Source organism: Cydia pomonella, chromosome 4 (assembly GCF_033807575.1).
Source record: "Cydia pomonella isolate Wapato2018A chromosome 4, ilCydPomo1, whole genome shotgun sequence".
Lineage (NCBI taxonomy): Eukaryota > Metazoa > Arthropoda > Insecta > Lepidoptera > Tortricidae > Cydia > Cydia pomonella.
In genome coordinates, this window is record NC_084706.1 from 19788998 (window position 1) to 19815780 (window position 26783).

The 26783-nt window shown below is 38.3% G+C and overlaps 1 protein-coding gene across 5 annotated transcripts in view; it reads left to right on the top strand.

Moving 5' to 3' along the window:
• The first annotated feature begins 294 nt into the window (after window positions 1-294).
• Window positions 295-26783, top strand: part of LOC133517439 (solute carrier family 22 member 3-like) — a 38742-nt gene continuing 12253 nt past the window's right edge. Inside the window, exons 1-4 of one of the 5 annotated variants that reach the window (XM_061850761.1) lie at window positions 295-384; window positions 949-1159; window positions 22437-22560; window positions 23210-23310. In XM_061850761.1, coding sequence (XP_061706745.1) covers window positions 996-1159; window positions 22437-22560; window positions 23210-23310 — 389 coding nt within the window. In that variant the 5' untranslated portion in view covers window positions 295-384; window positions 949-995. Of the gene's footprint in view, window positions 385-574; window positions 710-857; window positions 1160-22436; window positions 22561-23209; window positions 23311-26783 lie in introns of those variants that run through there. The other 4 variants (XM_061850760.1, XM_061850758.1, XM_061850759.1 and 1 more) reach the window with 4 other exon arrangements.

Below are 26783 nucleotides of genomic sequence, written 5' to 3' on the forward strand. Positions count from 1 at the left end.
TTTCTGACTCAGCGGGCAACCAATTTCTAAAGTAATTGATAATGTATTATCTCTAAATTGTCAATTTGACTATTTTTATAATTTAACTATTCGAAAAATCTAGCCTTAAGAAAAGAACGGCACAGCTCTTACAAACGTATACGACAGTTCGAATTTAAACTTAAATTACACCCACACTAGGTCGCTATTGCAACTTCACGGTTGAGTGGGACACGAGTTAGTAGAGGTTGATGATTTGTCAATGGAATCATAAGATCCATCTGTCACTTGTTTATATTTATGCAGTGTGTGGCAATGGCTCGAGTCAGGCAGCCGCGCAAACATAAAATGCAATCGAATTAGTCAAGCGATAAAAAAATTTATTGTTTTTTTTTAATCCTATAAGTGAGTGTTAAATTTGTGCAACAGTGAACATGGATCATGATTTAAGTGCCTATTAAGCGGATCTAATTTTGCTAAAATACATATATCATTTTATATACCATAACTATTCTAGGTACTGATCAAAAACATTCGTTTTTTTGGAAAAATATTCATAAGGCAAACAACGTTTTAATAAATATATCTTATAATTGAAATTAGCAATAATTATACAGTATCAGTACCAATCAAAACTAATGCTTTTTTTTCACCCCTTAACAAAAATAGGTATTCAAGTTATTTTTCAACCATAGTTAAGAGACTTCGGAGTACAGTTGGATGGATTACGGTATTGTAATAAGTTAAATTCGTTAATAGCAACCGCAATAACAATTAATTTTTTATGTTTGTTAAACACAAAGTAAGTAGTAAGTGTTAATATTAGTAACTTAATAGAAACTCAAACGTAGTTTTGTTTGTTATCGGAATTGAATTAGCAGGTAAAGTATTTTTAAGTACATGTGTACATTGCATCTGTATTTGTGTCAAATGTGAAATATAACTTTGTATAAATATAAAATACCGAAGCTACTTAAGTCAATACATAATCACCTAATGCCACTAAAGAATCAAAGATGACTAAAATATCGGAGAAAGTACACTTAGACGACATTCTGGAGAAATTCGGCGTATGGGACCGTTACCACACTGTAGCGACGGTATGGTTGACGCTAATAAACGTGTTTAACTCCATAGCGTACACCAACTATGTGTTTATCACCGAGGAGGTCAAGTACAGGTAAACATTGTCTTATTTGTGACCGCGACCGGCAAAGCGTCTCACTTTGCCGCTTACCATAAGGACGCCTTGACAAGTTATTCGTAATAAAGATGCAAGTGAATCTCGTCATTATGGCAAGCGACAAAGTGGGATGTTTTGCCGGCGGCGGTCACTTTTATTACCCAACAGCTAAAGGTCAAGCCACACTGACTGCATGTCTCCGGCTCCTTTCGCAGTTCATCGCGCAACGTGCAGGCGTATTCTTAACAAGATATAAATTATATTATCAAGATTAAGATTAGCTATGGATCTGATGTCCGTGTCAAAAGTGACATTTCTTCAAGCAAAAACGTCACTTGTATACTAACAGAAGACATCCATTTCTAATCCAGATCTAATTAATATCTCGTTATTAAAATCAGATTACACCTGGTAAGTGATGTCTCTTGACATATACATGATTTATTGGTAATATGACAGGTCGCTATAAAAGAAGTCACAACCGTACTAAATTGCACATGCTGTGTGCATCGGCCTGAAAAAGTAAATTGTAGTGATTTTTGTCATTCATTTTACCTCAAACTTTTGAGAATGTTGAACTTTGGTCAAAGACTTTAATCTTTGATAAAGCTTAGTCCGTGTCATCCACGATGACGCTCAGATTTGTCAAATCTAACCTTTAATAACGTGACAATACGAGTCAAGGCACGCGTCGTCGTGAATGCCACGATCTATATAAGGAAAACAAGAGAGTCAATCTTAACGAAAAACGAAAAAATAAACAAAAAGTAGAATGTTCAAGTACTACTTATATTACGTTATTCGTATTCGATTTTTGTTATATAAAATTGGTTCGAACGAGATCTAGTAAGTAGTTTTTTTTTAATACGTCATAAAAATTAAAAAAATTTTTTTTTTTCATCAAACCCATACGTGTGGGGTATCTAGGGATAGGTCTTCAAAAATGATATTTAGGTTTCTAATATCATTTTTTTCTAAACTGAATAGATTGCGCGAGAGACACTTCCAAAGTGAAAAAATGTGTGTCCCCCCCCCCTGTAACTTCTAAAATAACAGAATGAAAAATCTAAAAAAAATATATGATATACATTACCATGCAAACTTCCAACGAAAATTGGTTTGAACCAGATCTAGTAAGTAGTTTTTTTTAATACGTCATAAATGGTACGGAACCCTTCATGGGCGAGTCCGACTCGCACTTGGCCGCTTTTTTTCATGTCCATTTGCCATTTGGGGACCTCGAGGAATCGCAGCCATCTTGGAAAATGTGTACCATCCTGGAGCACTTTACTTAAAATCTACGTTATCTAGGAAAATATGATGTAAGACTTTATTAAAGCTTATTAAATTCAACACGAAAAAGTCCTAGACATATTTGCGAAAAAATACGTCTTGTTATTGAAAATACTTGCTGAATCTAGGTTTAGCGCTTATACACTTCTAAGGGGCATTCTCTTAAATGGAAACTCGGAGAAATATGAATTCCACTTTTGTCTATACATTTGTACATGATCTATCCCAATATCAACATTTTACTCGACTGCGACTTCACCAGAAAGTAATAGGATTATGGGCATAAATACTGATGATTCAGAACATTCTGTAGCTTAGGATACTGGCAAGACTTTTAAAATAACATGTCGGTAGATTTCTTTTGCCCTGCACAACCTGTTTACTCTTGTTTTATTAAAGAAAACTCAGTACAGCCGCCTTGACGGAACGACCAATATTAAATCATTTTTTTACAAGCTTTTATTTAACTAGCAATTACCTATGTATGTAGGTACGGGTCAAATCATGCAAGTTAAATTTGACCCACTTCCCGATTTCCAATGTAGTGGAAAATTTGCACACATATGTCAGTCAGGTGACAATGCAATATTATGGTACCATCACGGTACCACCGAGCTGATTTGATTATGATTACATGAGGTGGCCATTGGAACTCTGTGATAAAACAACGCAACCTAATAGTGTTTAGGGTTTTTAAAATTGCCATTGATGAGTATTAGTTGCCTGTGGAAAGAAAAGTAAAGTCAGCGATAAAAGCTTATACCAAACATATTTTTTTTGCCAAAAACTTATTTCTTTTTGATACTGTGGTCGTTTTGCGTTCTGGACCTCATGCTAAACAGGTCATTTTGAGATTCAGTCGTTTTGATAGTAACCCCTTCTAGTGCCAAATTATTGACCGAATTTCAATAAAACAAACATCAGTAGATTAATAATTGGTACACGAGTGCTATACAATACAAAGTTAATAAACGGAGGAAAAATATTTAGGGCTAAATATTGTGATTGCAAAAACATATTTTAGGTCTTAAATGGGGTTCAAACAATACCGACAGTAATCAAATTTCACACATATATCTCTGGGATCCATGTTAACGTTCCTTAAAATTCGAGCTTTGGAGACCACGAGGATCAGATGTCCTCTTGAGAAGTATACGTCTTTTTGTATTTTTCTCAGAATCTATGAGTTTCATGTTAATATTGTGTATGGCAAAACGGAAGTTTATTAATTTCCAGTCAAAATTGATTCATTATGACACTATGTCCCTAAAACGAAGCCTTCTTCTAGAAATCGTCATCATCCAATTCTTTGACACGCCCTACAACTCAAACGGCTGGACGGTTTTTGACATAGAGAGGGTGTCGTTGAATTCGTCAGAATTGTGTTAGTGACATAGCCTACTATATATATTTTGGAAATGGCGCCTGTGTGTGAAACAAGGGGAGACGAGTTTTTTTTATTTTCTTACCATAGCAATATGGGTATGATAAATATATGTTACTAAAAGTAAAAATACCTTTCTTGCGGCATTAACGACCGTATCTTTTTTTGTAGGTTTACTTATAAGTTTGATTTTTTCGCAGCTTCTACTGACTGTAGACCTGAATATATGTTTTTAATTTCAACTCAATACCTCCGTGCGTTCCTGAGATAAAGGTTCTTGACAGACAGACGGACGGACGGATAACTAAGTGATCAAGTAAGTAAGTGATGAAGTAAGGGTTCCGTTTTTCCTTTTGAGCTACGAAACACCTCACTCGGCGTAATATTGTTTAGGTTCTTCGCAGTAGAATTTTCGCTATAGTCAACTACTAACATGGATGAGGTAACAAATTGTCACTTTCCTATTTTAATTATTTTCTAGTGTAGCGAAATACATATCTTAAAATCGCATGTTGTTAACCGCACTCACAAGTGGCCAATATACACGCTTAGCCTAGTTTGGTCTGTGGAGAATATCCTAAATTCTTGAGTACAACTTGCTTTTTAGGGTTCCGTACCCAAAGGGTAAAACGGGACCCTATTACAAATTTTTTCACAATTTTATTTTGACTTTGATGGCATTTATCTTTAAATAACAAAGAAAGACTCCGCTGTCCGTCCGTGTCTGTCTGTCCGTCTGTCATCAGGCTGTATATCATGAACCGTGATAGTTAGATAGTTGAAATTTTCACAGATGATGCCGCTATAACAACAAAATATACTAAAACAGAATAAAATAAATATTTAAGGAGACTCCCATACAATAATCGTGATTGTTTTGCCGTTTTTATAGATAATGGTGCGGACCCCTTCGTGCGCAAGTCCGACTTGCACATGGCCGTTTTTTAAAGTAAATAAACATTGTTGTATTTTCTTTCCGCACATTACTATAATCGGTTATCTGCAGACAAATCTATAAATTTTTTTCCGAGTATACCATGTCAAGTGTAATAACACTTTATGTACGCCTGATTTTCTACACCCAATAACTAATAACAATGACTTAATAATATGGAAAAATAAAACCACAATCAATCGTTAAAAAAGAATAAAATAATAATGATAACGAATACTAATCATTAGCAATTAATTTTACCTGTTGTGAAGTAAGGTAACAAGTAATACGCATTCCAGTGTTTTTTCTGTGGTGGCATAATATATGTAGGTGATTTTAACTTATTAAATCACCTTTAATAAAATGTAGTAAATGTACAAAATAAATAGTCATCTTAAGTTTTCGAATGAAACAGCAAAACTGTCCTCGTCTGCAAAGCAAGATTTCATTTCGGGTGCAAATACTTCAATTTCTTTATACACCAATGTACGCCCTTCCCATAAGTAGAATATCATTTTGCTCCCTTGTGATACAATGTAGGTTCTATTTTAGATGGGCCACTTAATAAAAAAAGCATGCAACTAAATAAACTACCTATTTAATTTTTGAAACTTACTCATCTACCATCTACTTGATGTTGATCAAGGATGATCGCCATGTGTCCTCGCTCCGCTAAAGTTGGATACCGGAAAACAGATATTTTCCTCGACCACGCCACGTACAGAATAATATAGATTCTACCTTTCCGGGACCATAGAGAAATAAGTAAGCATAGAGTGCTCTTTACATATAAAGCCCGACCAGAAATATATGATCATTATCAAGCGGTGCCCATGAGGAAAGGGAATTTTTTTTACCACGCATTGCTGGGGTCATAAGGAATAATAAATGTTATATAAACATAAGTCGAATTATGCTTTTTAATTTTGTTAACTTTTTCATACATAATTGGGACCGTGCGCGTTGGAGGGTCTGCCATCTTGTGGTCTGAATCGGAACCATAAACATGCACATTTACACGTCAAGTGTTTTCTTGTGCATAGTAGGTTCTGTCATCTTGTGGGCTACATCGGAACAATAAACCTCACATTTACGCTTCGCGCCAAAAATCTGACAGCTCCTGTGCTGCCTCCTACAGTTCATGCACGCTCCCTATAAATACATAACGTTTGATTCTCTAGTGTAAAAGTGCCTTAGGGCGAGCTGGCAACGTTTATTGTTGCTATCTCTTTTATTTTTACAAGAGGCAATGTCATGAAGACTTTTTTGGGCATAGATTATTCAAAGTCAGGTCTAGATCCTTCTTTGTTAATAACCGCAACAAACACCGCACTGAATATTAAATAATAAAAAGGTTGGTTAATACAAAAATACGAATACGAAATATGTCTTCCTCGCTTTCTTCCTTTTACAAGAGTTTCGCCATCATAGATACTCCTTAGATTAGATGCGATAAATGAATCGCCACTTAAAAATTGTCCACGTCATTCAACATTCAGAATTACTTTAAACGTCAGTGGTGTTGTTGTTAATTTTAGAAATGGACCTGAATTTCTAGAAATGTACTTTTAAACGAATAAAATTAGTTTTACGAAGTACATACATGAAATTCTCAAAGAGGCACCGATTGATTAAGATAAAAAGATAAATCAATAATATTAAGAAAAAGAGGGTTATCTAGTTCAGACGGTCAGCCTTTAATAACGGAAGTTTAAATGGTTTAAGGAAATGATCTGTTTGAGTGTAACACTCATGGTGAAATAAGTTCCATCATGCACCTTCCGGCAACATCGTGACTTAAGTATTTAGAATATTTAGATGTTCCAGATGGGAGGACGGATCCCGGATAGCCATCAAGGATTTGCAATCAAATTATTCTTGAAAATCGTATTGGTGATAGTGAATAGTGATACTAGTATGTATTGTATGATTTTAATTGAATAATACCTGGGTTGTAATTGTAAATAGAATTTCAGGTAGGTAGCCTTTTTTTAAATAAATGAATACTAAAGATATTGTGTACGTTAATTTATGGGCTAAATGAGATACATAATACTCGTAATAAGCGTAAACTTTTAATTAAACTCAATAATTACAAAACGAACTTGAAACTACATTACTACCTTTTACTGCCATATCCGTCATGGAAAAAGGCATTTAATCTCCTAAACAAATATCACTTTCATTTAAATACAACATTGTTGTAGTTATGTGGCTTTCCACGTTTAATAGTAAATACGAGAACAAACGATTCACAATTCAAAACTTGTTGTGGGCTTGCGGGCAATTCATTGCAAGATTCCAATTATTTCGTAAATTGTTAGATTTTTCATATTTACTGATGTTCTGTATTTTGGGAGAGAAAATATTCTGAGGGTTAATAATAAGCAACAATGACATTATCCAACTCGATTTGACTTATGCAGTCAATTTAGACGTGTCAATCTTGCAACGTCGCAATCATAAAGGTGTTTTGTACTGGTGATTTACTTACAACTTTTTTACACAAAAATGGCAATATCTCTAAAATAAAGCCGAATTTAGCAGACATTAATTGACATTTTTAACTTCTAATATGGTCAGGAATATGATGTTAAATTTTTCCCTTTTCTCATGGGCACCGTGTATAGATAGGGTGGCAGTTCAGTTTAGTATGAAAAATTTAGTTCTAATGAAATTCCGCAATATGGCGCGAGATTATATATTACTGGTGAGTCTTTAGTTACATCAGTTTTGTACTAATTGCTAATTCTAACTCTAAAGCAAGGAGAATAAGTTACATATGTTGAAAAAATCCGGTCTTTTCCATTAAATTTCAACTTCTTCACACTTTATTTTAACGTTCGTAACACACGACTGACACGACTGAGCGGTTACTACAATATGGGAAGGAGAGCGATCATACGATCTTACCCTCCATCCGATTTTATCCGGGTATACCTTATAATTACAATGATTTCAAATACATCACGACGTTGACTACTAGCGCTGTAAACGGCCCACAACGTCGGGATGTATTTGAAAATACATTCATTATAATTGGTATAATCCGTTCAAATAGGTACTTTTATTTGAAGGGTTCTAGGTTCTAGGGATAAGACCTTATAACAATGAAACGAATACACATATTACAGTCTTTCTTAAACAAATTATGCTTATCATCTCACCTGTTCATTTCCTGTTGTTTTTTCACACTGTTTAACATCGTAAGCATTTTTACAATTCGCTTCTGACGCTCGTACCTTATTTGAGTTTGGCGCACAAAAAAGAAATTGTGGGTACATAGTAGGTACTCTATAATTAGGTTCGTATGTAGTTAGATAAAGATGGTCTGGCAGTATTGTTGGTTATGACTTTTTTACTAATTTTAATTTGATTGTTCACTGGAATTTTATTACCTGCTTTACAAAAACTTTAGACATATCTTTTATAAGTAGAGCAATGAATCGTCTCTAGTTAGTATTAATTGTTTGCCGGTGTACTCAAACTTATTTTTTGTTACTTAAGTTGGGTGTCTGGCAGCTGTTCGTCGGTGAATATGAATAGGCCAGATAAGAGGTTGTAATAGAAGGTAGATTAGTAATAAAGGCCGGGACATAGAGATTATAAACAAGGCAGGGACTTCCTTATTAACGCAATTAGATGATCTGTGTTAACGCCGAGATACGTGTAGAAGTGGTTTTCTCAAATAAACGTGCGAAAATATGTATTACCTACCTACAGGATTATTAAATTATTATTACCTACTATTTTATAACCTTAAAACTATTCGAGATCTCTCGGCCTGCTGGTGGTTGCAATTAGGGGACATAAACATCAGCAGTAGTTAAAAATCCATTGCCGGCGCCTTTCATTATAGCACCCACAACATTATGTTTTGCAGCCTAGTGTCACGAACACAAATATACCTAATATTTCCGCGTATGCTTAAAAAAAATATATTGAAGATCAGCCGTTTACAAAGCTCTGGCTTTGGTTAAAGACTTATGAAGGTATTGAATTAGAATTAGTAGTGTAAATATGTATGTTCCATCTCAAAACTATTCCGCCAGAGGGCGCCACTTGGTAGTTCGGCAAAGATCCGTTAGATGGCGCCACTTGGTAGTTCGGCAAAGATCCGTTAGATGGCGCCACTTGGTAGTTCAGCAAAGATCCGTTAGATGGCGCCACTTGGTAGTTCGGCAAAGATCCGTTAGATGGCGCTACTTGGTAGTTGTTCATTGATCCCCGTCAGATGGCGTTACTTTGTACGTGTAAGTAAGTTAGTTATCGATGAATTTAAAAAGTTCGGCAAAAAAAGTTTGCTGCCCCTGGCCCTACCGCCGCCTTGCCTCAGTTTAGGTATTTGTCTCCCGACGTGTTGCATCAGCCGCCAATGTGGCGCCGACGGCCACCTGCAAATTCCTACGTGGGCGTCGAGGTCGATCGAGATAAGAGAGAGAATAAGTTAGATTTAAAATATGCATATATATATCGGCTTATTTTTCTTTTTGTATACCACGTCGGTGGCAAACACTGCCCGCCTGATGGTAAGCTGTCACCGTGGCCTATGGACGCCTGCAACTTTTTTTTATACCACGTCGGTGGCAAACACTGCCCGCCTGATGGTAAGCTGTCACCGTAGCCTATGGATGCCTGCAACTTCAAAGTCGTTACATGCACGTCAGCCCGCCGCATTCCCGAGTCGAGGTCGATGGCCTAGGAGCCTCGCCCCCTCCCCCGCCTTCCCCGCCGCTGCCGCAGCCGCCTCCCCGCCCTCCTCCGCCTCCTCACCGCCGCTGCCCCTGGCCCTGCGCCCCTTGGTAGTTGTGCATATATCCTCGCCAGTTGGCGCTACTTTGTATGTATCTGACGCCACAGAGCACGTGTACATTTTTGAGTCAAGGTCGAGATCGATGGCCTCGGCTCGCTCCCCGGTGCGGTTGGTTTTGGAGCTTGTGGTCAACAAATATATGGACTTTGTACTTTTCCAACTGCCCAATAAGTTTGTTTTAAAATATGCATACGGGCATATTTGCAAGAGCACATAATATAGAGTGGTTACAACCGGATAGAAAAATATATATTTTCTTGAATACCTGGGTATTCGATATTTATCAAGGTACTAGTCGTAATGTTAAACATACATGTTTTTACTTACAGTACGGGATGTTTCATGTTAATCTAAAAGTTGTAACTATTTCTAGTTACATCTGGTAACATTTACATCACACTTTTTAGAAAAGGGAGTTTCTAAACCTAATTATGTCGTTAACTAGCAAAGTCGAGTATATCTGTATGTGAATAATAAATAAATATCGAATACCCAGGTATTCAAGAAAAAATACATTTTTCTACCAGGTTGTAACATCTCTATATTATGTAATAGGTATTTTTTAGCTGACCTAATTCCGATTCCTGGTACTGGTGAACTTATTTATACCACGTCGGTGGCAAACACGAATACTGTCCGCCTGATGATAAACTGTCATCGTAGCATATGGACGCCTGCAACTTTTTTTTTATACCACGTCAGTGGCAAACACGAATACTGTCCGCCTGGTGATAAGCTGTCAACGTAGCCTATGGATGCCTGCAACTTTTTTTTATACCATGTCGGTGGCAAACACGAATACTGTCCGCCTGATGATAAACTGTCACCGTAGCCTATGGATGCCTGCAACTTTTTTTTATACCACGTCAGTGGCAAACACGAATACTGCCCGCCTGGTGATAAGCTGTCAACGTAGCCTATGGATGCCTGCAACTTTTTTTTATACCATGTCGGTGGCAAACACGAATACTGCCCGCCTGATGATAAGCTGTCACCGTAGCCTATGGATGCCTGCAACTTCTAAGTTGTTACATGCGCGTTGTCGATCACTGGTATTGGTGAACATTTTTATACCACATTGGTGGCAAACAAGAATACGACCCATCTGATGCTAAGCAATCACTGTAGCCTATGGATCATGCGCGTTGTTGATCATTAAAGTATGCGAAATGTTGTGAAATTGCATACGGCGCGACCTGCCTGATTGTAAGTGTAGTCAGTGTAGCCTTTGGACGCCTGCAACTTCAAAGTTGTCACATGCGCGTTGCCTCGCCCCAGTTTGCGTGTTTGAGGACTACTAACGTATTCTAATCTAGAAGAACTTGTGTTATACAACTATTTCTACAAGTCATGGAATTGAATAAATATAACATCACCCAATTTCTCGATCCTGCATTTTATATGTACTAGGACGTCGGTGGCAAACAACCATACAGTCCGCTCAAGTAAGCACCCTAGCCTATGGATGCTTGCAAGTACTATAGTATGTAATGGTGAATGTTTATTTTCGGTTGGTTTTGGTCAGATAAACGCCAGTCCATACAATAAGTATGACCATTGGGCGAGGTTTTCCACAGAGGGGTAAGCTCTTAAAGGCGACTCCGGTTTAAATGCTCTAAGGATTGTAGGAATTTAACGGAAAATTTGAGGAAATATTCAACCTTAAACGCTTTGAAATAAGCTTCATTAATAATTCACGAGAGCTGATATTTGCTTGTAATTTCATACAAAATATTAAGGACAGTAGACCTTATTAACCTTAAATACGGCTTACCATATTACCATACCGTATTAAACCTTAAGCACTTTGAAATAATACAATACTTAATTCACGAAGACTGATATTTGCTTGTAACTTCATACAAAATATTAAGGACGGTAGATCTTATTAACCGTAAAACTCTATCTGTCAAAATCAAATATATTCTAGATTAACATAAAGAATAATGTCAAACAACGATCAACTCTAAGTACTAGAAATAAAGTAGAATTTTACTCAAATCGGCCGGCTGTTATGCGACATGCATAATTGAGGCGATGGAATAAAAGTTTCACTTTAAGGGGCTCCCTAGTGCCAATGACCTTCGATCTGAATCCCCTTAGTTACCTTACCATAGCTAGTAGCCAGCTTACCATATTTACTTCAAGTTTATTGTCTTCGAGATATTTGGCATCAAAGTTGAACAATTTTAGGCCAAAAAACTGGTTTTCTGGACATAACTTTTGTGTTAGTTAACTAGTTAGTTTAAAATTAAAATCTCTGACGAGTTTTTAGAGACGACAGACGAACCCAAATGTGTAGATTTCGTGTATGTAAAACCCTTCACAGCAATCGAGTAACGAAAAAAAGTGTTTTTATAGACAATATTTAAAAAAATCATAAATAAATAAGTGTTCATGTTTCTTTTAAAATCGGCAGACCAGAATGGAGATAAAATATTGAAGACCCGACAGCCGTTCGTCATAAAATTCTATCTATAGTGCAAATGTAGGAGTAACGACTCAAAACTTGTCAAAAATCTGGACTGGGGACTGTGACAAGAACAAACAATAGCAACGCCTTCTCTGCTACTCCTACTGAAAGATAAATAAGACTATCCCGTTCGGTCATTTCCCCCACCGCTCATGCCATGGTTCAGAGAAATGTTATCATAAATGAGACCACATTACCGGCAACCTGCCACTAGCGCATACGCATTCTAAAATTAATTAAAAATCAGAAAATAACAATGGAGTACGTAATTGAGCTCGTTGTGAGGCTGTGGTTCAGTAACAAGGGGTTGGGGTATAATTATAAATGCGGAGATAGCGACGAAACAAATATTGCTTTCATCTCATCAATCGAGGTGCTAGCACCTGACGTGGACATCTACAAGTGGGAGGCAGCCCGGAGCGATCTGAAGAAGCTGATCAAAGAGATTTTGGAGGAGAGGTCCGTCCTCCAGTTACACTCGGGATACCATGCGGAGGGGCTACTGCTGGAGGTGCTAAGGAAACACAACATTAGATCATTGCTCTCCGTGCCTGTTAAACAGAAAACTTTAATCTGGAAAGACGCGGGGTTGTGGTTCGTGGAGGTGATTAACCCGAAAATCATAAAAAAAATATATGTGTTTGCGGACTAAGAATAATTGTATTTGTATGCATTCCGAAAATAAAAAAGTTTAAAAGTGAATGACTAATTATTTATTTATTTACCAATCATTTAGGTATTTTATAACGTCCCCATGCAAAGGTTTTAATACCATCGTCTAAAATTAACCCTTTACCGCATACGAAGCTATGTATGGCGGATATGATATTCAACTATATTGACAACTGTTAAAGTTCAAATTTCAACAAATATCTTTATAACATGTGTAAAGGGGTTAATCTCTTTTTCATTCTTTTAATTTGTACATATTGTGCTTCATCATCATCATCTCAGCCAAAAGACGTCTACTACTGGACAAAGGCCAAATTATACATGTTATCATAAAGAGGTTTACGTAAGTCTAAACAGCAAGAGTATTTATTAAAATTTAATCGTTGTCGTACAGGAGCGGCATTAATACCTTTCGTTTTTTACACATTTAATTTTGTTTATGTCGTCTGAGGCCAATATACACGCATACATTTTTGGTCTTAACGCAACCAATTCTCGCACTATTCTCCATTTGTTTTCATCCTTCATCATGCCTAAAACTTTTTATTGACTTGTGGTAAATTATATACATTGTTATGAGAGGTCACATTAGAGTAAATTGTCTATTTATAAGGGGGATTCTACGTGTTTGCTTCGGCTCCACGCACGCATACCAAATTTCAGGTCCTGAGATTATGTAAATGACAGAGATAATAATTAAGTAAGTAAATATTCTTTATTGCACCACAAACAAAACAAATTTAAAAACAGATTTACAATGTAGAGAAAGGTAGCAACAGGCGGTCTTATCGCTGTAAGCGATCTCTTCCAGACAACCTTAGGGTATCAGGATAAAAAGAACAGTAAGTTTTTATAACAGGTAGTGCACGAATATATTAGAGGAATAGGAAAATTACACAAACATTAAGCAGACAGTACATACAGTACATTTACAATTTAAATAAACAAATAAATATTACAATACATACCAATATTAAAATAAATAAATATTAGTTACATATCTAAATATACATACATAATACATACATACCTAATATAACACAGTGACACATTAAGAGAGACAAGTAATGATTTTTCAGTAGGGTTTTAAAGCTAATTAATCCCTTGCTTTTAGATTAAATTGTCTTAAAGGACCTCTGCGCTGTTGGCTTCGGCCCCAAGCATGCCTCCCAAAGGTCCCGAGATATGGAAAGGACAAACAAACAAAATAACTAACTAACTAATAACTGGAACTGGAAGAGATCCCTGAAAGGGATAAGTTCGCCTTTGTACACATGATGTGTTTTTTTTTCTGTTTTATGTTTCTTTTTGTACAATAAAGTGTTTTACTACTACTACAATAATAATAACTCTAGACCCTAGCTAATTACGAGCGTGAGCTCTAATATGCCCTCGTAAAGCCGAAACTCTGTCGCAGGTGGGGTAGTAAAGTTGACGAGAATCATTGTAGGTATAATTATAGGAGGGTTTCGGTAGGGATTTACCTATCTGACGTTTCGCATCAAGTTCAATGAGACTCGTGCCTTCAAAGTTCTTTACACTTGTTTTAAAACGAGAACGTCATTCTGACCGCAGAGATGCATAAGTACTCCTCCCATTTGTCAGGTGGTATAGCGTAGGTGGCGCGTAAGCACGTCCTTATTACGTAGGTGCTGCCCACATTGCTTCCGATTACCAGTTGATAGCTGGGAATAGAAAACGGCTTTCCAGTCCAGTCTGCAATCCGCCATACGCCAAACATGCCTACACCACCTTAGCTGACCCTTCATTAAGAGCGCCTCCATGTCAGGCATCTTGCATCGACTAAGAACTTCAGTGGTGGGCACGCGATCTTACCATCTTAATCGCAGAATGGAACGTGGCTTGCAAGCGAATGTCGCCTTTGTACAAATACCAAGAATCGAAAGAACCATGGCTCTGTACATCGACAACTTCGTCTGCAGCTTTAGAGTATGCGATCCCCAGATACGATGTGTTAACCGACTGAAAGTGGACGCAGCAACCCTAGTTGGGATCTCGGAGGCTAGTCTGTTATCCTTTCTGATTTGGCTCCCAAGACACTTGTAAGAAGACACTTCTGTTAGGAGTTTCCCTTCTATAGTAATAATATCAAGGACCGAGGCACTTTAAGAACCAATTCCAAAACAGGTCACAACAGAACAGGCAAACCAGAATAGTTTAGAACAGGTTGACGCGTGACATACCCCATTCTATTAACTATTAAAACAGACCAATTCCAAAACCTGTTCTAACCTATTCTGGTTTGCCTGTTCTGTTGTGACCTGTTTTGGAATTGGTCTGTTTTAATAGTTAATAGAATGGGGTATGTTCTATAAGGGCCATGAACACAACGGCTCAGATAGACTGGGACAACTACTATGAAGCCAAGGCCAGGTACATACTGCGGTACTGGAGATCATGGAGGAACGTCTGCAGCAGCATCGAAAAACAAGCCCACAGCACAACTGGGCAGCCCGATGGTACATACACATCTTCCCCTACAGAGACCCAACGCGTTCTCTCCCTAGTAACCCACTTTCTAGGACGCGTAAGTCTCAACAATGAAGATCAGCAGGACGAGGAATACAGTACAACTGACAAATGGCGTACAGAATCTCGTCACCGCTGAAAAACTCAGGCGTGGGCCCATTGACAGCTTTCATCCCTACAAGACGGCTGGTTCGGATGGGATCTTCCCTGCTCTCCCACAGTGGGGTCAAGGGCTCATTTAGGAAACCCTGACTGCATTAAAAACATTTATGCCCACTAGATTTTACTCAAATCATGGTGAGAGAGCACATATTTCATTACAAGACCTTTCAACATTACTTGTTCTATATTTCTTAAAGTGCCTCGGTCCTTGATATTATTACTATAGAAGGGAAACTCCTAACAGAAGTGTCTTCTTACAAGTGTCTTGGGAGCCAAATCAGAAAGGATAACAGACTAGCCTCCGAGATCCCAACTAGGGTTGCTGCGTCCACTTTCAGTCGGTTAACACATCGTATCTGGGGATCGCATACTCTAAAGCTGCAGACGAAGTTGTCGATGTACAGAGCCATGGTTCTTTCGATTCTTGGTATTTGTACAAAGGCGACATTCGCTTGCAAGCCACGTTCCATTCTGCGATTAAGATGGTAAGATCGCGTGCCCACCACTGAAGTTCTTAGTCGATGCAAGATGCCTGACATGGAGGCGCTCTTAATGAAGGGTCAGCTAAGGTGGTGTAGGCATGTTTGGCGTATGGCGGATTGCAGACTGGACTGGAAAGCCGTTTTCTATTCCCAGCTATCAACTGGTAATCGGAAGCAATGTGGGCAGCACCTACGTAATAAGGACGTGCTTACGCGCCACCTACGCTATACCACCTGACAAATGGGAGGAGTACTTATGCATCTCTGCGGTCAGAATGACGTTCTCGTTTTAAAACAAGTGTAAAGAACTTTGAAGGCACGAGTCTCATTGAACTTGATGCGAAACGTCAGATAGGTAAATCCCTACCGAAACCCTCCTATAATTATACCTACAATGATTCTCGTCAACTTTACTACCCCACCTGCGACAGAGTTTCGGCTTTACGAGGGCATATTAGAGCTCACGCTCGTAATTAGCTAGGGTCTAGAGTTATTATTATTGTAGTAGTAGTAAAACACTTTATTGTACAAAAAGAAACATAAAACAGAAAAAAAAACACATCATGTGTACAAAGGCGAACTTATCCCTTTCAGGGATCTCTTCCAGTTCCAGTTATTAGTTAGTTAGTTATTTTGTTTGTTTGTCCTTTCCATATCTCGGGACCTTTGGGAGGCATGCTTGGGGCCGAAGCCAACAGCGCAGAGGTCCTTTAAGACAATTTAATCTAAAAGCAAGGGATTAATTAGCTTTAAAACCCTACTGAAAAATCATTACTTGTCTCTCTTAATGTGTCACTGTGTTATATTAGGTATGTATGTATTATGTATGTATATTTAGATATGTAACTAATATTTATTTATTTTAATATTGGTATGTATTGTAATATTTATTTGTTTATTTAAATTGTAAATGTACTGTATGTACTGTCTGCTTAATGTTTGTGTAATTTTCCTATTCCTCTAATATATTCGTGCACTACCTGTTATAAAAACTTACTGTTCTTTTTATCCTGATACCCTAAGGTTGTCTGGAAGAGATCGCTTACAGCGATAAGACCGCCTGTTGCTACCTTTCTCTACATTGTAAATCTGTTTTTAAATTTGTTTTGTTTGTGGTGCAATAAAGAATATTTACTTACTTAATTATTATCTCTGTCATTTACATAATCTCAGGACCTGAAATTTGGTATGCGTGCGTGGAGCCGAAGCAAACACGTAGAATCCCCCTTATAAATAGACAATTTACTCTAATGTGACCTCTCATAACAATGTATATAATTTACCACAAGTCAATAAAAAGTTTTAGGCATGATGAAGGATGAAAACAAATGGAGAATAGTGCGAGAATTGGTTGCGTTAAGACCAAAAAATGTATGCGTGTATATTAGCCTCAGACGACATAAATAAACAAAATTAAAATGTGTAAAAAACGAAAGGTATTAATGCCGCTCCTGTACGACAACGATTAAATTTTAATAAATGCTCTTGCTGTTTAGTCTTACGTAAACCTCTTTATGATAACATGTATAATTTGGCCTTTGTCCAGTAGTAGACGTCTTTTGGCTGAGATGATGATGATGAAGCACAATATGTACAAATTAAAAGAATGAAAAAGAGATTAACCCCTTTACACATGTTATAAAGATATTTGTTGAAATTTGAACTTTAACAGTTGTCAATATAGTTGAATATCATATCCGCCATACATAGCTTCGTATGCGGTAAAGGGTTAATTTTAGACGATGGTATTAAAACCTTTGCATGGGGACGTTATAAAATACCTAAATGATTGGTAAATAAATAAATAATTAGTCATTCACTTTTAAACTTTTTTATTTTCGGAATGCATACAAATACAATTATTCTTAGTCCGCAAACACATATATTTTTTTTATGATTTTCGGGTTAATCACCTCCACGAACCACAACCCCGCGTCTTTCCAGATTAAAGTTTTCTGTTTAACAGGCACGGAGAGCAATGATCTAATGTTGTGTTTCCTTAGCACCTCCAGCAGTAGCCCCTCCGCATGGTATCCCGAGTGTAACTGGAGGACGGACCTCTCCTCCAAAATCTCTTTGATCAGCTTCTTCAGATCGCTCCGGGCTGCCTCCCACTTGTAGATGTCCACGTCAGGTGCTAGCGCCTCGATTGATGAGATGAAAGCAATATTTGTTTCGTCGCTATCTCCGCATTTATAATTATACCCCAACCCCTTGTTACTGAACCACAGCCTCACAACGAGCTCAATTACGTACTCCATTGTTATTTTCTGATTTTTAATTAATTTTAGAATGCGTATGCGCTAGTGGCAGGTTGCCGGTAATGTGGTCTCATTTATGATAACATTTCTCTGAACCATGGCATGAGCGGTGGGGGAAATGACCGAACGGGATAGTCTTATTTATCTTTCAGTAGGAGTAGCAGAGAAGGCGTTGCTATTGTTTGTTCTTGTCACAGTCCCCAGTCCAGATTTTTGACAAGTTTTGAGTCGTTACTCCTACATTTGCACTATAGATAGAATTTTATGACGAACGGCTGTCGGGTCTTCAATATTTTATCTCCATTCTGGTCTGCCGATTTTAAAAGAAACATGAACACTTATTTATTTATGATTTTTTTAAATATTGTCTATAAAAACACTTTTTTTCGTTACTCGATTGCTGTGAAGGGTTTTACATACACGAAATCTACACATTTGGGTTCGTCTGTCGTCTCTAAAAACTCGTCAGAGAATTTAATTTTAAACTAACTAGTTAACTAACACAAAAGTTATGTCCAGAAAACCAGTTTTTTGGCCTAAAATTGTTCAACTTTGATGCCAAATATCTCGAAGACAATAAACTTGAAGTAAATATGGTAAGCTGGCTACTAGCTATGGTAAGGTAACTAAGGGGATTCAGATCGAAGGTCATTGGCACTAGGGAGCCCCTTAAAGTGAAACTTTTATTCCATCGCCTCAATTATGCATGTCGCATTACAGCCGGCCGATTTGAGTAAAATTCTACTTTATTTCTAGTACTTAGAGTTGATCGTTGTTTGTCATTATTCTTTATGTTAATCTAGAATATATTTGATTTTGACAGATAGAGTTTTACGGTTAATAAGATCTACCGTCCTTAATATTTTGTATGAAGTTACAAGCAAATATCAGTCTTCGTGAATTAAGTATTGTATTATTTCAAAGTGCTTAAGGTTTAATACGGTATGGTAATATGGTAAGCCGTATTTAAGGTTAATAAGGTCTACTGTCCTTAATATTTTGTATGAAATTACAAGCAAATATCAGCTCTCGTGAATTATTAATGAAGCTTATTTCAAAGCGTTTAAGGTTGAATATTTCCTCAAATTTTCCGTTAAATGCCTACAATCCTTAGAGCATTTAAACCGGAGTCGCCTTTAAGAGCTTACCCCTCTGTCGAAAACCTCGCCCAATGGTCATACTTATTGTATGGACTGGCGTTTATCTGACCAAAACCAACCGAAAATAAACATTCACCAGTACATACAATAGTACTTGCAAGCGTTCATAGGCTAGGGTGCTTACTTGAGCGGACTGTATGGTTGTTTGCCACCGACGTCTCAGTACATATAAAATGCAGGATAGAGAAATTGGGTGATGTTATATTTATTCAATTCCATGACTTGTAGAAAAATAGTTGTATAACACAAGTTCTTCTAGATTAGAATACGTTAGTAGTCCTCAAACACGCAAACTGGGGCGAGGCAACGTGCATGTGACAACTTTGAATTTGCAGGCGTCCAAAGGCTACACTGACTACACTTACAATCAGGCAGGTCGCGCCGCATGCAATTTCACAACATTTCGCATACTTTAATGATCAACAACGCGCATGATCCATAGGCTACAGTGATTGCTTAGCATCAGATGGGTCGTATTCTTGTTTGCCACCAACGTGGTATAAAAATGTTCACCAATACCAGTGATCGACAACGCGCATGTAACAACTTAGAAGTTGCAGGCATCCATAGGCTACGGTGACAGCTTATCATCAGGCGGGCAGTATTCGTGTTTGCCACCGACATGGTATAAAAAAAAGTTGCAGGCATCCATAGGCTACGGTGACAGCTTATCATCAGGGGGGCAGTATTCATGTTTGCCACTGACGTGGTATAAAAAAAAGTTGCAGGCATCCATAGGCTACGGTGACAGTTTATCATCAGGCGGACAGTATTCGTGTTTGCCACCGACGTGGTATAAAAAAAAAGTTGCAGGCATCCATAGGCTACGGTGACAGCTTATCACCAGGCGGGCAGTATTCGTGTTTGCCACTGACGTGGTATAAAAAAAAAGTTGCAGGCGTCCATATGCTACGATGACAGTTTATCATCAGGCGGACAGTATTCGTGTTTGCCACCGACGTGGTATAAATAAGTTCACCAGTACCAGGAATCGGAATTAGGTCAGCTAAAAAATACCTATTACATAATATAGAGATGTTACAACCTGGTAGAAAAATGTATTTTTTCTTGAATACCTGGGTATTCGATATTTATTTATTATTCACATACAGATATACTCGACTTTGCTAGTTAACGACATAATTAGGTTTAGAAACTCCCTTTTCTAAAAAGTGTGATGTAAATGTTACCAGATGTAACTAGAAATAGTTACAACTTTTAGATTAACATGAAACATCCCGTACTGTAAGTAAAAACATGTATGTTTAACATTACGACTAGTACCTGGATAAATATCGAATACCCAGGTATTCAAGAAAATATATATTTTTCTATCCGGTTGTAACCACTCTATATTATGTGCTCTTGCAAATATGCCCGTATGCATATTTTAAAACAAACTTATTGGGCAGTTGGAAAAGTACAAAGTCCATATATTTGTTGACCACAAGCTCCAAAACCAACCGCACCGGGGAGCGAGCCGAGGCCATCGATCTCGACCTTGACTCAAAAATGTACACGTGCTCTGTGGCGTCAGATACATACAAAGTAGCGCCAACTGGCGAGGATATATGCACAACTACCAAGGGGCGCAGGGCCAGGGGCAGCGGCGGTGAGGGGGCGGGGGAGGGCGGGGAGGCGGCTGCGGCAGCGGCGGGGAAGGCGGGGGAGGGGGCGAGGCTCCTAGGCCATCGACCTCGACTCGGGAATGCGGCGGGCTGACGTGCATGTAACGACTTTGAAGTTGCAGGCATCCATAGGCTACGGTGACAGCTTACCATCAGGCGGGCAGTGTTTGCCACCGACGTGGTATAAAAAAAAGTTGCAGGCGTCCATAGGCCACGGTGACAGCTTACCATCAGGCGGGCAGTGTTTGCCACCGACGTGGTATACAAAAAGAAAAATAAGCCGATATATATATGCATATTTTAAATCTAACTTATTCTCTCTCTTATCTCGATCGACCTCGACGCCCACGTAGGAATTTGCAGGTGGCCGTCGGCGCCACGTTGACGGCTGATGCAACACGTCGGGAGATAAATACCTTAAACATAGAAAGTAGCGCCAACTGGCGAGGATATATGCACAACTACCAAGGGGCGCAGGGCCAGGGGCAGCGGCGGGGAGGGGGCGGGGGAGGGCGGGGAGGCTCCTAGGCCATCGACCTCGACTCGGGAATGCGGCGGGCTGACGTGCATGTAACGACTTTGAAGTTGCAGGCATCCATAGGCTACGGTGACAGCTTACCATCAGGCGGGCAGTGTTTGCCACCGACGTGGTATAAAAAAAAGTTGCAGGCGTCCATAGGCCACGGTGACAGCTTACCATCAGGCGGGCAGTGTTTGCCACCGACGTGGTATACAAAAAGAAAAATAAGCCGATATATATATGCATATTTTAAATCTAACTTATTCTCTCTCTTATCTCGATCGACCTCGACGCCCACGTAGGAATTTGCAGGTGGCCGTCGGCGCCACGTTGACGGCTGATGCAACACGTCGGGAGATAAATACCTTAAACATAGAAAGTAGCGCCAACTGGCGAGGATATATGCACAACTACCAAGGGGCGCAGGGCCAGGGGCAGCGGCGGGGAGGGGGCGGGGGAGGGCGGGGAGGCGGCGGGAAGGGGGCTAGTGGCGCCATCTAACGGATCTTTGCCGAACTTTTTAAATTCATCGATAACTAACTTACACGTACAAAGTAACGCCATCTGACGGGGATCAATGAACAACTACCAAGTAGCGCCATCTAACGGATCTTTGCCGAACTACCAAGTGGCGCCATCTAACGGATCTTTGCCGAACTACCAAGTGGCGCCCTCTGGCGGATCTTTGCCGAACTACCAAGTGGCGCCCTCTGGCGGATCTTTGCCGAACTACCAAGTGGCGCCCTCTGGCGGATCTTTGCCGAACTACCAAGTGGCGCCATCTAACGGATCTTTGCCGAACTACCAAGTGGCGCCCTCTGGCGGAATAGTTTTGAGATGGAACATACATATTTACACTACTAGAATTGTTTTATTTAATAATAATATGGCACAATAATTAAAGGTTTGCAAAGGTGTTCTTAAAATTACGAACGTCGTTCCGGGTTTAGAGTCTTTTATCTTTTAACTGTAGGTTCATTTTAACATTTTTGAACATTGCAGATGCAAACATTCTGATAATGGTTTGAACATAAGTCAACATAACAGATCTGAATTTGGAGACTGCCGAGTCGATTCTATTTGCACCGAGTGGGTCTATGACGACCCGCGAAGCTTTGTGGCAGAGGTAAATTTTAAGATAAAATCTCAATTAGACTTAACTGTGACTTTCTCATTAACACGGTGCGAGAACTCGTATGTGAATTCATTACACTGCGGTATGTGATCGGTTGACTGAATTGGATGTTGTTACCTATATCAGTTTGCAGTGCAACTAAAATTGCATGCGAGTTGGCGCGCCGACTAAGAGGTCGTCCTAATACAACGTGACTTCGCGATTATCGCAAAGGAAAAAAAAAAAAAAAAAAAATGAGGACTATGTTTATATGGATAAGCGGCCGTCCCCTTTCCTCTTAAAGATTTAAGGATGTTTCACGCTGGAAAGCATCAAGTGATCTGCTCTGTAGGTCCAACGCCTAAGATGGATTAATCCGTCACAGACCACAGAGCAACATAGACCTGCTTCCATATGCATAAAGTTCAATTTCAGTTTTCACACTTCGATGTCGTGGTGTCCGAGTGACAGTTTTTGTGTTTGACACGGCGTCGGCAAGGTAAACACATACATGAAATTGCATAAAAATGTTTTCTAATAATGCTAAAATCTGGAGGCCAACGGAGAATGCGTTTGTATGGCCAAGCGGTCACGTGACGTCATCCCCTTCTTTCCTCGAAATTATTCTAGTTTAATTTTGTTTTCTTATTTTGTTTGTTAGTTCGACTTGGCGTGTCAAGAATGGAAACGGACACTGGTAGGCACCATGCACAGCTTTGGATACATGGTGGGATTGCTCATCGTGGGACCGCTTTCCGATAGGTAGGTAAGGGTATATACATACCTATGTATTATATTATATTATTTATTTATGGACAACATAATACGACAATATGCAGTAAATAAACTAACTTATCATTAAAACTAAACCACCTGTTATACCTTGTGTATAAAACTTAAAATTAACTTATATATAAATAAAAAATGCTCCCCAGGTCGCTATCATTTGTGTTTAAAGGTGCCGTGTTATAATGTTGACCGTTTGTGAATTATTTGCTGAACAAGAGTTGTAGCTCTATTTTTTATTTATTGTCAGCTAAATTATTGTATGCTCTTTAAATGATTTAAACGGCTGATCATTTAATTACTTCCCTTTCGCAAACAATTATTCGCATAATTTCATTTTGCCGAATGATCAAGTGGCAACTCAACACAATAATTAGTTTGTTTTCCAACCTAACTGCTAGCAACTGTATCTTTTGCTAACAACATCAAAACGACACTTTTTAAATCGCAACGTTTTAGGTAGCAGACTCACTTCGTAAGTCTAACACAAAATATAAAAGTGTAATTTTTGTTATTTAACATCGTACGATACAAAAAAACTCGGATCTGGCGCTAGCCGGCCGCTATTACGGCTTGTTCGCTTCGCTCGCTCGGCGCCGCTGTGCGCTGTTTGGTCCAGGGTTGCCAACTCCAAATTTTTTTTACCCCTAGAGCTCAACTTAAAAGCCCCTAAAACTGTACTATTGTTTTGGAAAACCCACTAAATAAAAAATAAAAGAAATTATACGTTTAATTAATTCTTTATTTGTACATTTTCCAGAATTTCGTACATTAAATCATTGTCAACCGGTTCGACACTTTTATGATCATACATATGAACGGTAAATAGTTTTAACATTTTATTTGTTGGAGTTAATGTCACGCAAGATCCTAATCGCTGTAGTGTGAAGCGGACCATCATCACACTTTGCAGCATTTCAATGGATAATCTATTCCGCAGCTTATTTTTTACTATATTATATATAGACAACGCGCGTTATACCCTTGCATTTGAAATGGGAACTGTTATAAACGCCAACCCGCATTTTGCGATATTTTCGAAACGTTTGCAGCCAGCAGCATCGCAATCGTCGTATACTTCAGAGTAAAAATCCGCTGATGTTGAAGTGTTTGACCACATTTTATTACTCAATTGGTCCCACTCAGATTCGATATCATTTTTGTTTCCGTAAATATGAGGTCGCTGAATGTGATTTAAAACTGATTTTATGTCAGGTTTTACTTGAGACGTAACAACTTTTGGGTCTAAATTAGCAATTACTTTCAGGATTGATAAATTATCCGGCAGCCGTTTTTGTATCTGTTCTGCAAGGCAACATAAAAAGTTCTTGCATCTTTCGCTTACATCCAATAACGTGTGCGCACCCGTCGTACTCAAGTTTGCCATCAAATCCAAGAATCAACAGCCACGACGCCACAGACCCAATATAGAGCGCTAGAAGCTTATTTACACGATACTTTTGGTGGGGCCCAACACCTAGATCAAACTTATAGCCATAACAGACTACCGCACGTATGGAAGTACCCTGCCTCTCCCTGCTCCACCGTACTTGCTTTTTATTATTAACATTACGGACTTTCTATTTCTATACGTCTTCCGTATGAAATGACATGTGCAAACGAGACAGCTGTATGAATGTGTATAGCGACGTTCCGTTCACACAGGTCATTTCGTAAGGAAATCGGGTAAAAATTCCGTATGTATGTGGCCGGCCTAACACTGCACGACCCGACAAAGGGGCCCGACCATAAATGATGGTCTAAACCGCCTTTACAGCGACGAAATATCATACAACCACGTTACAAATCACTGTGTAGCTTAGATCGGAACGTTCAGCCGTGTATGTCCTTCTCAATCGCACTTGGGTCTTTCCGCGTAACTCGGACATGACAACGAAAAAATAAACTATTGAATTTAGAATGTGTCTGAATGTAGAATAAGCAAATGAGGGTAGCAGAACAAATTTTATAACCTTAAGTCAATAATAAGTCAACGGTTGTCATAATTTCCGACATTGTAAGTGCTGCTTGCGGAATCAACAACAACGAACGTAAAATAAGTGATTATAAATATTACGACTTTAATTGATTTTTACGCAAAGAAGAGGTAAGTAACCTTTATTTATCTGTTGTCTATTAAATTATTCACGCGGTACTTTGATTACAATTATCATAAGTTGAAAGAAAATTATGTAAGAGGAGAATGAAAATTGCATGTCGTTGAGTAACGTGAGTAACGCAAAAAACAATATTTTTCATTTACTGTACTGAAGCTTTGGACAAATGAACTTATATTGAACACATAGTATATGATTTGGCTTAGATGATGTCATTCTCGCGGTTTATTTCTCCGCAAAAGTGTTATTTTAAAGAAATACTTGACTTGGGATACTTGTAACGTGAGTCACAGTGAATCGCGTTATTGCTACTGTAAAGAGAGTAACTAAATATTTTAATGTATTTTGGAGCTACAATGCCTCAATCAGCGGCAGAAAGGGCAAAAAGAAGAAGACAGAAGCTGAAAGACGAAGGAAAGTATGAAGAGTATAAGAAAAAACATAGGCTTGCCGTCACTGGCATATCAAAGTGTCATATAATGTATTGGCATTGTGGTAAGTTGAAAAAAGCACAAATATCTCAAGCATTCGACAAAGGTGTAAAAGAAAAACCAGGTTATTAACCCCAAATTATACATTATACCAAAATGGAAAACAAGATGACATAAACCCACTAGCTGAATAAAAAAATATAATTTATAGCCTTTATACAATTTATTTTATCTAATTCTAATAATAATAAGTAAAAAATATGCTATTTGTTTGCTAGAAATGATAAAAAAATATCAAAATATTCTAGGTAGTCGCAAGTAACGTGATTCACGAAATCGCTGTAACGTGAGTTCGTGAGGTTTTATAGTTTATTTTAATAAGTGTGTATCTTTGATTTCATTTGGTTAACTATTAAAGAAGCTTGATTATTTATGTAATTGTGTTGTTATTTTGTTAAAACAAATTCATTCAATAATCAAAGGGAAATCAATAAACACAAAAGGCGAAAAACTCCGTGTCCATTTCTTGTAACGTGAGTCACAGAGTTATTTTCTACTTTTCTCCAATTTCCATAATTTGTTGGAGAAAAAGTACTTCGACAATTCATTCGCAGTAATGTACTCTGTGATATTATTATCAAGTTTTCGAGGTAGAAAGCTCTTGATCTCAAATATACGACAAGATTGTTAGGAATAGTGACTACAAAGTAACGTGAGTCACCGTGGATTTACCCACTTGCGAATTCAAGCAACACAGAGTGGGATACACTATGGTATCGAGAACGTTTCATTTCCAGTATAATATGTAGCTTCTCACATCGTGAACACTTTTAGAATAATCCCTAAAAAAAACACTAAAAATACTTAGCCCCTAAAAAAACCACTGGCTGCTTTTTTTCCC